The following is a 12543-nucleotide window of genomic DNA, read 5'->3' on the forward strand; positions in this document are numbered from 1 at the left end:
TGTAGGAAGTGGACCAGGCTTCAAGGGAGCCTGTGACTCTAACTGAGTCCGATTTTCAGAAAAGGATCCAGGCTTCCAGGGAGCCTGTGACTCTGAGTCCGATTTTCAGAAAAGGATCCAGGTTTCAAGGGAGCCTGTGACTCTGAGTCTGATGAGAAGAAATGGGATTGAGGGCCTCCCTACCGGGCCGAGAATTGGGAGCCTCTTTTCCTGGTTGTTCAGATAGCGGAGCCTCTGTACCGGGTTGCATAGGAACATAATTTATAGACTCGTTTTCAGGCTGCCTGATCTTATCCGCTATTTGCACAGTGGCAGCGTTAAAAGAGGGAGGAGAGACAGGAGGGTCTGGCCGCAATGGGTGTTATGTTTCAGCTGAGTTTTGCTGGTTGGGGGAAATGAGTGCATTTAGGTCAGTTAAAAGCTCATCGTAAAGCGACAACGGGGGTGCGGTAGCCTCTGGTGTGGGTGGCAGCGGCACAGGCACGTCAGAGTGAAAGTCCTCCTGTGAAATTTTGTTCTCAATTTGTGCAGTATCCTCAGGGGAAAGAGAACTGAGAACTTCCTCGGCCTCCTCAGAGGAGAGGTAGGAGGGATCAGTCTCCATGTTGTCCTCCTGAGTCTGTAAGGAGTCTAAGACAGAGCGAACCGAAGCCCAGATTGACCAAATGGTGGGTGGGATAAAATGTCCCCCTTTATGAGCAATTTTGAATTGTTTGCCAATCTCATCCCAATCTTTAAGTTCTAAAGTTCCCTCAGTCAGAAACCAAGGACAAAGAAGATCTACAACCTCAAATAGTTCAATTAACTTTTCAGTAGAGACTTTAACACCTCCTTAAGAAGAGTTTTTATAAAATTTAAATAAGCCGAGTACTTTGTACTGGCCTGTCCCATGGTGTCCCCGGAATACTCTGAGTGCTGTAGCTTACCACCAAATTTATTGACCGCAATTCTCAGGAATCTCTCGTTGAACTCCTCCGCTGATCCCGTAGTCAGGGTGCAACTTCACACAGCGAGGGAGAGCCCCACGTCAGAGCGCCAGATGTAGGGTCCAGCCCCACAGGGTCGGTGGGTCTCTCCCTGCGTGCGGCGACGAGAGAGTGTAGAAATAAAGACACAACACAAAGAGATAAAAGAAAAGGCAGCTGGGCCAGGGGGACCACTACCACCAATGCGCGGAGACCGGTAGTGGCCCCGAATGTCTGGCTCCGCTGTTATTTATTGTATACAAAGCAAAAGGGGCAGGGTAAAGAATGTGAGTCTTCTCCAATGATAGGTAAGGTCACGTGGGTCATGTGTCCACTGGACAGAGGGCCCTTCCCTGCCTGGCAGCCAAAGCAGAGAGAGAGAGAAGACAAAGAGAAAGACAGCTTACACCATTATTTCTACATATCAGAGACTATTAGTACTTTCACTAATTTACTACTGCTGTCTAGAAAGCAGAGCCAGGTGTACAGGATGGAACATGAAGGTGGACTAAGAGCGTGACCACTAAAGCACAGCATCACAGGGAGACTGTTAGGCCTCCGGATAACTGCGGGAAAGTCTGACTGGTGTCAGGCCCTCCACAAGAGATGGAGGAGCAGAGTATTCTCTAAACTCCCCCGGGGAAAAGGTGACTCCCTTTCCTGGTCTGCTAAGTAGCAGGTGTTGTTGCTTGACACCTTTTGCTACCACTAGACCATGGTCCCCCTGGCAACGGGCATCTTCCCAGATGCTGGCGTCACTGCTAGACCGAGGAGCCCTCTGGTGGCCCTGTCTGGGCATAACAGAAGGCTCGCACTCTTGTCTTCCGGTCACACCTCACTGTGTCCCCTCAGCTCCTATCTCTGTATGGCCTGGTTTTTCCTAGGTTATGATTATAGAGCAGGGATTATTATAATATTGGGATAAAGAGTAATTACTACCAACTAATGATTAATGATATTCATATATAATCATATCTAAGATCTATATCTGGTATGACTATTCTTGTTTTATATTTTATTATGCTGGAACAGCTCGTGTCCTTAGTCTCTTGCCTCGGCGCCTGGGTGGCTTGCTGCCCACAACTGAGAATGAAGTATCACTGTTTCATATATGTGCCTATATGCGCTTATATAACATGCTGTAATACAAGGCGACATTTAGGGGTTGAGACTGTTAACATCTGATTGTACCTTGCTATTTGTAACTTACAATCTTTTATTCACATTTCTCAAGTGTCATACCTTTAGGTGCCTATACATCATGCTATCATAGGATTTCTAGGGATAAGCCGAGTGCGGTGGCAGAAGCCTGTAATCGCAGCACTTTAGGAGGCCGAGGGGGGTGGATCATGAGGTCAGAAGTTTGAGACCTACCTGGCTAATGTAGTGAAAGCCCACCTCTACTAAAAATACAAAAATTAGCTGGGCCTGGTGGCAGGAACCTGTAGGCCCAGCTACTTGGGAGGCTGAGGCAAGAGAGGCAGTTGAACCTGGGAGGTGGAGGTTGCAGTGAGCTGAGACCACGCCATTGCACTTCAGCCTGGGTGACAGACTGAGACTGTAACTCAAAAAAAAAAAACTTTTAGGGATAATATCTGTGCCTATATAACATGCTGTTATAAAATTGTAAAATGTAACATTTATGGATTGAGATTTTTGTTTTTTTTGAGATGATGTCTCTGTCACCAGATTGGAGTGCACTGGTGCAATATTGGGTCAATGCACCCTCCACCTCCCAGGTTCAACTGATTTTCCCGCCTCAGCCTCCCAAGTAGCTGGGACTACAGGCACCCGTCACCATACCTGACTAATTTTTGTATTTTTAGTACAGACAGGAATTCACCATATTGACCAGGGTGGTCTTGAACTCCTGACCTTCTGATCCGCCCACCTTAGCCTCCCAAAGTGCTGGGATTACAGGCCTCAGCCACCACACGCGGCCAAGATTCTTCATATAGCTGATTATCTTGCCATTTCTAACTTACAATCTTTTATCCACATTTCTTAACTTTCTTTTGTTACACTAAACGGAACAGGAAGTCTTAACTCTTGTATCCACCAAGCATGTTAGGAAAATAACAGAGATTCCATTTGCAAATTATGCTCCCCAAAAAACACAAATACATATCTAAAAAATGTTGCAAAGACACAAAGTGGCCAGGGTGCGTTGGCTCACACCTATCTATAATCCCAGTACTTTGGGAGGCTAAGGCGGGCGGATCACGAGGTCTGGAGATCGAGACCATCCTGGCAAACAGTAAAACCCTATCTCTACTAAAGAAAAAAATACAGGCCAGGTGCAGTGGCTCACGCCTGTAATTCCAGCACTTTGGGAGGCCGAGGTGGGTGGATCAGGAGGTCAGGAGTTTGAGACCAGCCTGAACAACATGGTGAAACCCGGTCTCTACTAAAAATACAAAAATTAGCTGGGTGTGGTGGCGCGTGCCTGTAATCCTACTAATGAGGCAGCTGAGGCAAGGAGAATTGCTTGAATCCGGGAGGTGGAGGTTGCAGTGAGCCGAGATCATGCCACTTCACTGTAGCTTAGGAGACAGAGCTAGACTCCATCTCAAAAAAAAAAAAAGGAAACCAAATGTTCCTTGCAGCAAAGTGATATCACTGAAGAATGAAGTCCAACATACGTCTTTGTTATTTCATTATTTTTAAATATCTTAATGAAATGAGAAATAGATAAAATTCATTTTAAAAAACAAGCCTACAGGTGAGGCCAGGCAGGGTGCCTCACATCTGTAGACCAAGCACTTTTGGAGGCCTAGGCAAGTGGATCGCCTGAGCCCAGGACTTTGAGATCAGACTGGGCAAAAAGGTAAAACACTCTCTACAGAAAATACAAAAATTACCCAGTTGTGGTGGTGCATGCCTGTATTTCCAGCTACTCTGGAGGCTGAGGTGGGCAGAGTGCTTGAGCCTAGGAAGCAGAGGTTGCAATGAGCTGAGATTGTGCCACTGCACTCCAGCCTGGGAGACAGAGCAAGACCTTGTCTCAAAACAAAAAAATATGCAAAACATAAACCATTGACTCAAAAAGCTATAACCACTTATTAAGATAATAAACAATTTCAAATACTAACCATACTCCCTCTTGGTAAGATGATAGAATAAATTCTTGGACACTGATGGTAGATATACAAACAAGAGCAATAATTTTATTCTTAAGTCATAGTTTGGCATTGCTTAAAAAGTTGTACACTAGGCCGAGCGCAGTAGGTCACACCTGAGAAGCCGAGGTGGGCAGATCACTCAAAAAAGAGTTGTACTTTAATCTATCATGTGACTCAGGCACTGCACACCACCATATTACCATAGTGAAACATACCTATATGAACAACTGCATTCAAATATAGCAGTTTTATTTAAAACAGACAAAAACAAGAAGCAACTGAAATACACTTCAACAGATGAATGATATACAGTAAGTTTTCATAGCATGTCATTCTTTTTTCTTTTTGTAGAGAGGAGGTCTGGCTATGTTGCCCAGGCTGATCACTAACTCCTGGCCTCAAATGAACCACCTTGTCCTCCCAAAGCATCAGGTTTACAAGCATGAGCCACCATGCCTTGTTCAGCATGTCATATTCTAAGCAATATGAAAAGAATGAAGGCCGGGTGAAGAGGCTCATGCCTGTAATTTCAACACTTTGGGAGCCAAGGTGGGTGGATCAGTTGAGATCAGGAGTTCGAGACCAGCCTGGCCAACATGGTAAAACCCCATCTCCACTAAAAATACAAAAATTAGCTGGGCGTGGTGGTGTGTACTCATAATCCCAGCTACTCGGGAGGCTGAGGTAGGAGGATCGCATGAACCTGGGAGGCCCAAGTTGCAGTGAGCCAAGACTGCACCACTGCACTCCAGCCTGGGTGACAGAACGAGACTCCATCTCAATGCGAAGTCTCTTAAAACCAAGGAGAGCAGACATTCTGATGTTTTCTACGTTGACAGCAGTCATGAGGCCTTTCTCCAGTATGAACTCTCCTGTGTTTAATGAGTCTGGATGTTTCAGCAAAGGATTTCTCATGTTCACTGCTGTCATAAGGCCTTTCTCCTGTGTGAACTCTGATGATGAAGGAGGGTAGAGCTTCGCTGAAATGTTTTTCCACATTTGGTGCATTCATAAGGCCTTTCTCCAGTATGAATTCTCCTGTGTTTAATGAGACTGGAACATTCAGAAAAGGATTTTCCACATTCACTGCACTTATAAGGCTTTTGTCCAGAATGAACTCTTTTATGAACATGAAGTGCAGAGCTGGAAAGAAATGATTTCCCACATTCACTGCATTCATATGGCCTTTCTCCAGTGTGAATCCTCTGATGTATAGTCACACTGTGCTTATTACCAAATAATTTCCCACATACCTCACACGCATATGGCCTTTCTCCAGTGTGAACTCTCTCATGAACAAGAAGATGATACTTCCTGTTAAATAATTTCCCACATTCCCTACAGTTGTAAGGTCTTTCCCCAGTGTGAAGTCTCTGGTGTTCAGTGAGGTGGGATCTGTACCTAAATGATTTCCCACATTCCCTGCACTCATAGGGCCTTTCTCCAGTGTGACCTCGCTGATGGTGAACGAGGTTGCCCTTTTGACCAAAAGATTTCCCACATTCTCCACACTTGTAAGGCCTTTCTCCAGTGTGAACACGCTGATGGTTAATAAGGCAAAACTTCTGACGAAAAGATTTCCCACATTCCCCACAGTGATAAGCTCGCTCTCCAGTGTGACCTCGCTGATGTTGAATGAGGTTACCCTTTTGATGAAAAGATTTCCCACATTCTCCACACTCATAAGGCCCTTCTCCAGTGTGAACACGCTGATGGCTAATAAGGCTGCCCTTCTGACTAAAAGATTTCCCACATTCTTCACAGGGATAAGCTGTCTTTCCAGTGTGAACTCGTTGATGTTGATTGAGGCTGCTCTTTCGACTATAAGATTTCCCACACTCTCTACACTCATAACGTCCTTTTCCAGTGTGATCTCGCTGATGATTACTGAAGCTGACATATCTGCTAAAGGATTTTCCACAATCACTGCACATATAACATCCATCTCTAGTGAAAAGTTTCTGGTGTGGAATAGCTGAGTGTTTGGTGCTGAAGGCTCTTGTGCGTTTTCCACACCTGTAATTAGATTTTCCCTCCTCAAAGGGTGGGCCATGCGTAGTTTCACTGTCTGTCTTCTCTACAGGGTAAGCAGCTTCTTCTTGGCGTAATCCTGAACTGGGCAGAACGTCCTTCCCAAACTCACAGAAGACAAATGGCTCCTGTGACACCCTGCACTTACGTTTCTTTAAAAACGATGCTTCTCTGACACTCTTTCTGTAGAATTTCTCTCCAATATGCTGCTTCTGGCGCTGATGAAGGTTTGCAGTGTCATCCAAGTTTTTTCCACATGCTCCACTCCTGTTCAGCTTCTGCTTGTGATGAGTTTCCTGGTGGTCAGCAAAGTGAAAAACCTCCCCTAAGATGAGGCCACACATTTCACAGGGGTGAGCCTTCTTAGGAGAAATAACTGCCCTGGGAGTCCTGCTCTGAGACTCTCTTTGTACAGACATTATCTGCTTACATGGTGCCTCCTCATCTTTTGATCCACACCAACAATCTGAAAGCAAGAAAATGCTGGTCAAGTGCAAAGTACCTCTGACGGGAAGGCACAGCCAACCCAGAAGTACGTCTCACAAATTAAGGAATTACTCTATAGAAATATTTGCAGGAACACAATGTTGGCTTCAAGTTGAAGATGGGGGCTGCTGGCTGGGCACGGTGGCTCACGCCTGTAATCCCAGCACTTCGGGAGGCCGAGGCGGGTGGATCACCTGAGGTCAGAAGTTCAAGACCAGCATGAACAACATGGTGAAACCCTATCTCCACTAAAAACACAAAAGTTAGCTGGGTGTGGTTGTGGACACCTGTAATCCCAGCTACTCGGGAGGCTAAAGCAGGAGAATCATTTTAAGCTGGAAGGCGGAGGTTTGTAGTGAGCGGTGATCATGCCACTGCACTCCAGCCTGGACAACAGAGTGACTCAATCACAAAAAAAAAAAAAGAAAAAGAAAAAGATGGGGCTGCTTAGAATTCCTGGGCTATAAAGGTCACAGAATCCAGGAGGCTTCATGATGTAAAGAGCACAAGCATACATGCAACACAGGGAGTAGAGGCAGGGTCTACAGCACCTTCCTCTACAAGCAAGTTGTGTACAGGACTTTATCTCCTGATGACATGTGAGTGCTTTATCTCCTGATGACATCTGAGTGCTATATAGAAGAATATGGGTGGGGCACGGTGGCTCACTCCTGTAATCCCAGCACTTTTCGAGGCCGAGGCGGGCGGATCACCTATCAGGAGTTCGAGACCAGCCTGGCTAATATAGTGAAACCCTATATCTACTAAAAATACAAAAAGTCAGTCAGGCATGGTGGCATGTGCCTGTAATCCCAGCTACTCGGGGGGCTGAGGCAGGAGAATCGCTTGAACCCAGGAGGCAGAGGTTGCACTGAGCCAAGATCGCACCATTGCACTCCAGCTTGGGCAATAAGAGCAAAACTCTCTCTCAAAAAATATATGTATACCCACACATATATATACACATACACACATATATATACACACACATATATAGATACATATATATAGAGAGAGAAGCATATGTCAAGACCAAGAAAATGTGAGTACAACACAGCAGGGGGTGGTCATGGATGGTTTAACAATGGGCATACACTTCCTAATACGTAACCGATGCAGCAATATCAGAGACAACTGCAGATGAAAGCACAAGAAAAATGGGTGAGATGTGGAGTCCAGAGATGTGAGTATTAGTGCTGGGGTGGATATCACAGAAGCAGTGAAAACGTACAGAACTAACAAGTGTGAAAGTCTCAACAATGGGGAGAAAAAGAAATAGTGGTCCTTCCTTCCTTCCCTCCCTTCTTTTTCTTTCTTTCTTTCTTTTCTTCCCTCTGTTGCCAAAATTACATTTTGTTGTTCCAAAATGAAAGTATTTTGGATCTATTACATTAAATAATATATATTATTCAAAATTTTTACTTCTTTAATGGGGCTATTAGAAGTTTTATAATACATAGGTTATTACATTAGGTGGCTTGCATTGTATTTCTATGGGGATGGCTACCTTAGAAATTGAGGGTCAGCTTGCTTTCTTTTCTTTCCTTTCTTTCCTTCCTTCCTTCCTTTTCTTTCTTTTTCTTTCTTTTCTTCCCTTTCTTTCCTTCCTTCCTTTTCTTTCTTTTTCTCTCTTTCTTTTCTTCCTTTTCTTTCCTTCCTTTTCTTTCTTTTTCTCTCTTTCTTTTCTTCCCTCTGTTGCCCAGGCTGGAGTGTAGTCAGCTCGCTGTAGACTCCCTGCCTCTGGCTCCCGTGATTCTCCTGCCTTGGCCTGCGGGCTGCCTGGGATTGCGGGCGCGCGCCACCACCCCTGCCTGGTTTTTGTCCTTTGGCTGGAGGCGCGGTTTCACCATGTTGGCCAGGCTGGTCTCCAGCTCCTGACCTTGAGTGGTCTGCCCGCCTCAGCCTCCCGAGGTGCTGGGACTGCAGATGTTGTCTCACTCACTCGGTGCTCGGTGTTGCCCGAGCTGGAGAGCGGTGGCATGGTCTTGGCTCGCTGCAGCCTCCGCCTCCCAGCCGCCTGCCTTGGCCTCCCAGGGTGCTGGGATTGCAGCCTCTGCCCGGCCGCCCATCGTCTGGTAAGTGAGGAGCACCTCTGCCCACCTGCCCAGTCTGGGAAGTGAGGAGTGGCCGCCCAGTCTGGGACGTGAGGAGCGCCTCTGCCCGGCCGCCCCATCTAGGAAGTGAGGAGCACCTCTGCCCGGCAGCCCCGTCTGGGAAGAAGTGAGAAGCGTCTCTGCCCAGCCGCCCATCGTCTGGGAAGTGAGGAGCGCCTCTGCCCGGCCACCCCGTCTGGGAAGTGAGGAGCACCTCTGCCTGCCAGCCCCGTCTGGGAAGAAGTGAGGAGCGTCTCTGCCCGGCCGCCCCGTCTGGGAAGTGAGGAGCGCCTCTGCCCTGCCACCCCAACTGGGAAGAAGTGAGGAGAGTCTCTGCCCGGCCACCCCGTCTGGGAAGTGAGGAGCGCCTCTGCCCGGCCGCCCCGTCTGGGAGGTGAGCGCCTCTGCCCGGCCGCCCCATCTGGGAAGTGAGGACCGTCTCTGCCTGGCCGCCCATCGTCTGGGATGTGAAGAGCGCATCTGCCTGGCCGCCCCATCTGGAAGAGGGGAGCGCCTCTGCCCGGCCGCCCCATCTGGGAAGAAGTGAGGAGCGTCTCTGCTCGGCTGCCCCATCTGGGAAGTAAGGAGCGCCTCTGCCCAGCCGCCCATCATCTGGGATGTGAGGAGGGCCTCTGCCTGGCCACCCCGTCTGGGAAGTGAAGAGCGCCTCTGCCTGGCCGCCCCATCTGGGAAGAAGTGAGGAGCGTCTCTGCTCGGCTGCCCCATCTGGGAAGTGAGGAGCGCCTCTGCCCAGCCGCCCATCATCTGGGAAGTAAGGAGCGCCTCTGCCCGGCCGCCCCGTCTGGGAAGTAGTGAGGAGCGCCTCTGCCCGGCCGCCCCGTCTGGGAAGTGAGGAACTCCTCTGCCCGGCCGCCCTGTCTGGGAGGTCTACCATGGAGGACAGAGGCAATGTGGGGGCTGGACATGGTAGCTCACGCCTGTAGTCCCAGCACTCTGGGAGGCCGAGGCAGGTTGATCACTTGAGGCTAGGAGTTCGAGACCAGCCTGGCCAACATGACAAAACATGAAAAATACAACAGACAAACCAACCAACCAACCCAGCGACAACAAAACATGTCTACCCTGGAGTCATACTCTAATTTTTTCCTTCTCCTTCTTCTTTGTCAAATAGAGGATTGAGTTGTTATCATCGAACCATACAAAGTCCCTCTCTCATTTATTTTGCTTAATTCCCACCCCCCATTTCTATTCCCCGTCTTGCTATGTGCAACCTTCCTAATATGTTTGATATGCATCTTTTTGTTTGTATTTTTAGAAAATGTTTATTGTTTTGTGTGCAAAAAGAAATAAAATTCCTTCTAGTCCTATAAAAAAAATAAAGTTTAAATCCACTCTTCTGAAAAAAAAAAAAAAAGAAAAAGACGAAGAGTGTGTGCCTACTCATATTGCCACAAAAATACTCGGCAAATATAAATGTCTTCTGGTATGATTTGGATAAACCCCTGAAGTCATGCCCTCCCCCAGCATGGCACTCCTGAGGGACAGTCTCCCTTTGAGCCTATCGTGATGAGCCTGAATTGAACCGCATCTTGTCAAACACAGAGGACTCTCCATCTCACCCCGGTACATGGGACCGGATGATATAAGTATGAAGGGAGAGACAGCAGAGATGAACAGCCAACACTAGCTCAGGACAACTAAGCACCTGACAGCCCACAGGAGAGTAAACTAAGTATTACAAGAGAATTCCTAAGCAGAGTCTTGCAAGCACAGTCTATGGTCTATGTAGGTAGTGACAATGTCAATGAAGGCAATTCTTGGTACAAGGAGGCACGAAGGATTGTCAGATAGAGGAAGGAAGCGTTAATAGAACCTGGGCGCACAAGAGCTACGGATTTGGACAGTCACCTGACAGCCAGAGAACAGGCAAAGTGGATACATTAAGGTGCCAATAAGACTCCTGACTCTGACTCCTTCCCTGGGAGCCTGGAGCAGAGCAGGTGTTGGAGCTGCTTAAGGAGAGGAAAAGGTGGCCGGGCGTGGTGGTTCACGCCTATAATCCCACCACTTTGGGAGGCTGAGGCGGCTGGATCACGAGGTCAGGGGATCAAAACCATCCTGGCTAACATGGTGAAACCTCGTCTCCACTAAAAATACAAAAAAAATTAGCCGAGCATGGTGGTAGGCGCCTGTAGTCCCAGTTACTTGGGAGGCTGAGGCAGGAGAATGGCATGAACCCAGGAGGCAGAGCTTACAGTGAGCCGAGATGGTGCTGCTGTACTCCAGCCTGGGTGACAGAGCAAGACACCGTCTCAGAAAAAAAAAAAAAGGAGAGGAAAAGGCAATACACACACCTTACTCCTACTAACCACACAACTTACACAGAGAAGTGTAGAAGGAACCTGTGTCCAGGCCCCTTAAGTGAGAAAGACAGTCCTGTCAATGCAAAACGGTAACGGCAACTACCTCAGGTCACAAAGGTGAGCGTGAGCAACTTACCCAGCGAGGATATGAGAGCCAGGTTCTCTAGCATCACATCACGGTACAAGCACCTCTGAGCCTCACTAAGAAGACTCCATTCCTCCTGGGAAAAGTTCACAGCCACATCTTCAAAGGTCACAGTGCCCTGCTATGATAGTGACAGATGAAACCACAAACAGCCCCTCTGCTGAGGTACCACAACCGACCTCTCCCACACACCCACACTTGCCCATCCTCCTCCCAAGGTCCCCAACACAGAGTTGAAACCATGTCCACTGGTGCCTTTGTCTCTTCATGGGCCCACTGGTCAATTGCCATCAGCAACAAGTAGGTAGACAAATAGGTATCCATGCTGAGGTCCTGACATAAAAAGGTCCACCCCCTTCTGGGCTGGGTGCGGTGGCTCACACCTGTAATCCCAGCACTTTGGGACGCTGAGGTGGGCAGATCACACGGTCAGGAGATAGAGACTATGCTGGTTAACACGGTGAAACCCTGTCTCTACTAAAAGTACAAAAAATTAGCCAGGCATGGAGGTGGGCGCCTGTAGTCCCAGCTACTCGGGAGGCTGAGGCCTTAGAATGGCGTGAACCCGGGAGGCGGAGCTTGCAGTGAGCCGAGATCGCACCACTGCACTCCAGCCTGGCCAACAGAGCAAGACACCGTCTCAAGACAAACAAAAGGTCCACACCCCCTTCTGAATAGCGATATCCAAGCTCACGTAAAGCCCAAGGCAGCTACCTGAGCCCATTAGACAACTTCGCTCTCTAAATATACATCATTCTTTATACTGTACAGACACATGCCCATGGCCACTTCCACCTGTTTCCCCAACCTTCAGCCCCTCTCTGGCATCCCCAGAAGTAAAAGTTTATTTTTGGGGGTTTTTCAGACATAGTCTAGCTCTGTCACCTAGGCTGGAGTGCAGGGACACAATCGTGGCTCACTGCAGCCTCTGCCTCCCAGGTTCAAGTGATTCTTGTGCCTCAGCCTCCCAAGTAGCTGGGATTACAGCCATGCACCACTACACTCGGCTAATTTTTTTTTGTTTTTTGTTTTTGTTTTGTTTTGTTTTGAGACGGAGTCTTGCTGTGTCCCCCAGGCTGGAGTGCGGTGGCATGATCTCAGCTCAGTGCAAGCTCTGCCTCCCAAGGTTCAGGCCATTCTCCTGCCTCAGCCTCCCGAGTAGCTGGGACTACAGGTGCCTGCCACCACGCCTGGCTAATTTTTTGTATTTTTTTTTGGTAGAGACGGGGTTTCACCATGTTAGCCAGGACAGTCTCGATCTCCACACTTCATGATCCACCCACCTCGGCCTCCCAAAGTGCTGGGATTCCAGAGATGGGGTTTCACCATGTTGGCCAGGCTGGTCTTGAACTCCGGGTCTCAAGTGATCCACCCGCC

The 12543-nt window shown here is 48.2% G+C and overlaps 1 protein-coding gene across 10 annotated transcripts in view; it reads right to left on the reverse strand.

Moving 5' to 3' along the window:
- Positions 1 to 1127: 1127 nt before the first annotated feature.
- The window catches only part of LOC129461052 (zinc finger protein 587), a 125628-nt gene continuing 114212 nt past the window's right edge, over positions 1128 to 12543 (reverse strand). For 4 of the 10 annotated variants that reach the window (XM_063615298.1, XM_063615299.1, XM_055239874.2 and 1 more), the window contains 2 exons: positions 11158 to 11287; positions 1128 to 6584 (listed from right to left, as the gene is read on the reverse strand). In XM_063615298.1, coding sequence (XP_063471368.1) covers positions 5014 to 6584; positions 11158 to 11287 — 1701 coding nt within the window. In that variant the 3' untranslated portion in view covers positions 1128 to 5013. The remainder of the gene's footprint in view (positions 6585 to 11157; positions 11288 to 12543) is intronic. The other 6 variants (XM_063615300.1, XM_055239875.2, XM_063615301.1 and 3 more) reach the window with 2 other exon arrangements.

Source organism: Symphalangus syndactylus, chromosome 13 (genome assembly GCF_028878055.3).
Source record: "Symphalangus syndactylus isolate Jambi chromosome 13, NHGRI_mSymSyn1-v2.1_pri, whole genome shotgun sequence".
NCBI lineage: Eukaryota > Metazoa > Chordata > Mammalia > Primates > Hylobatidae > Symphalangus > Symphalangus syndactylus.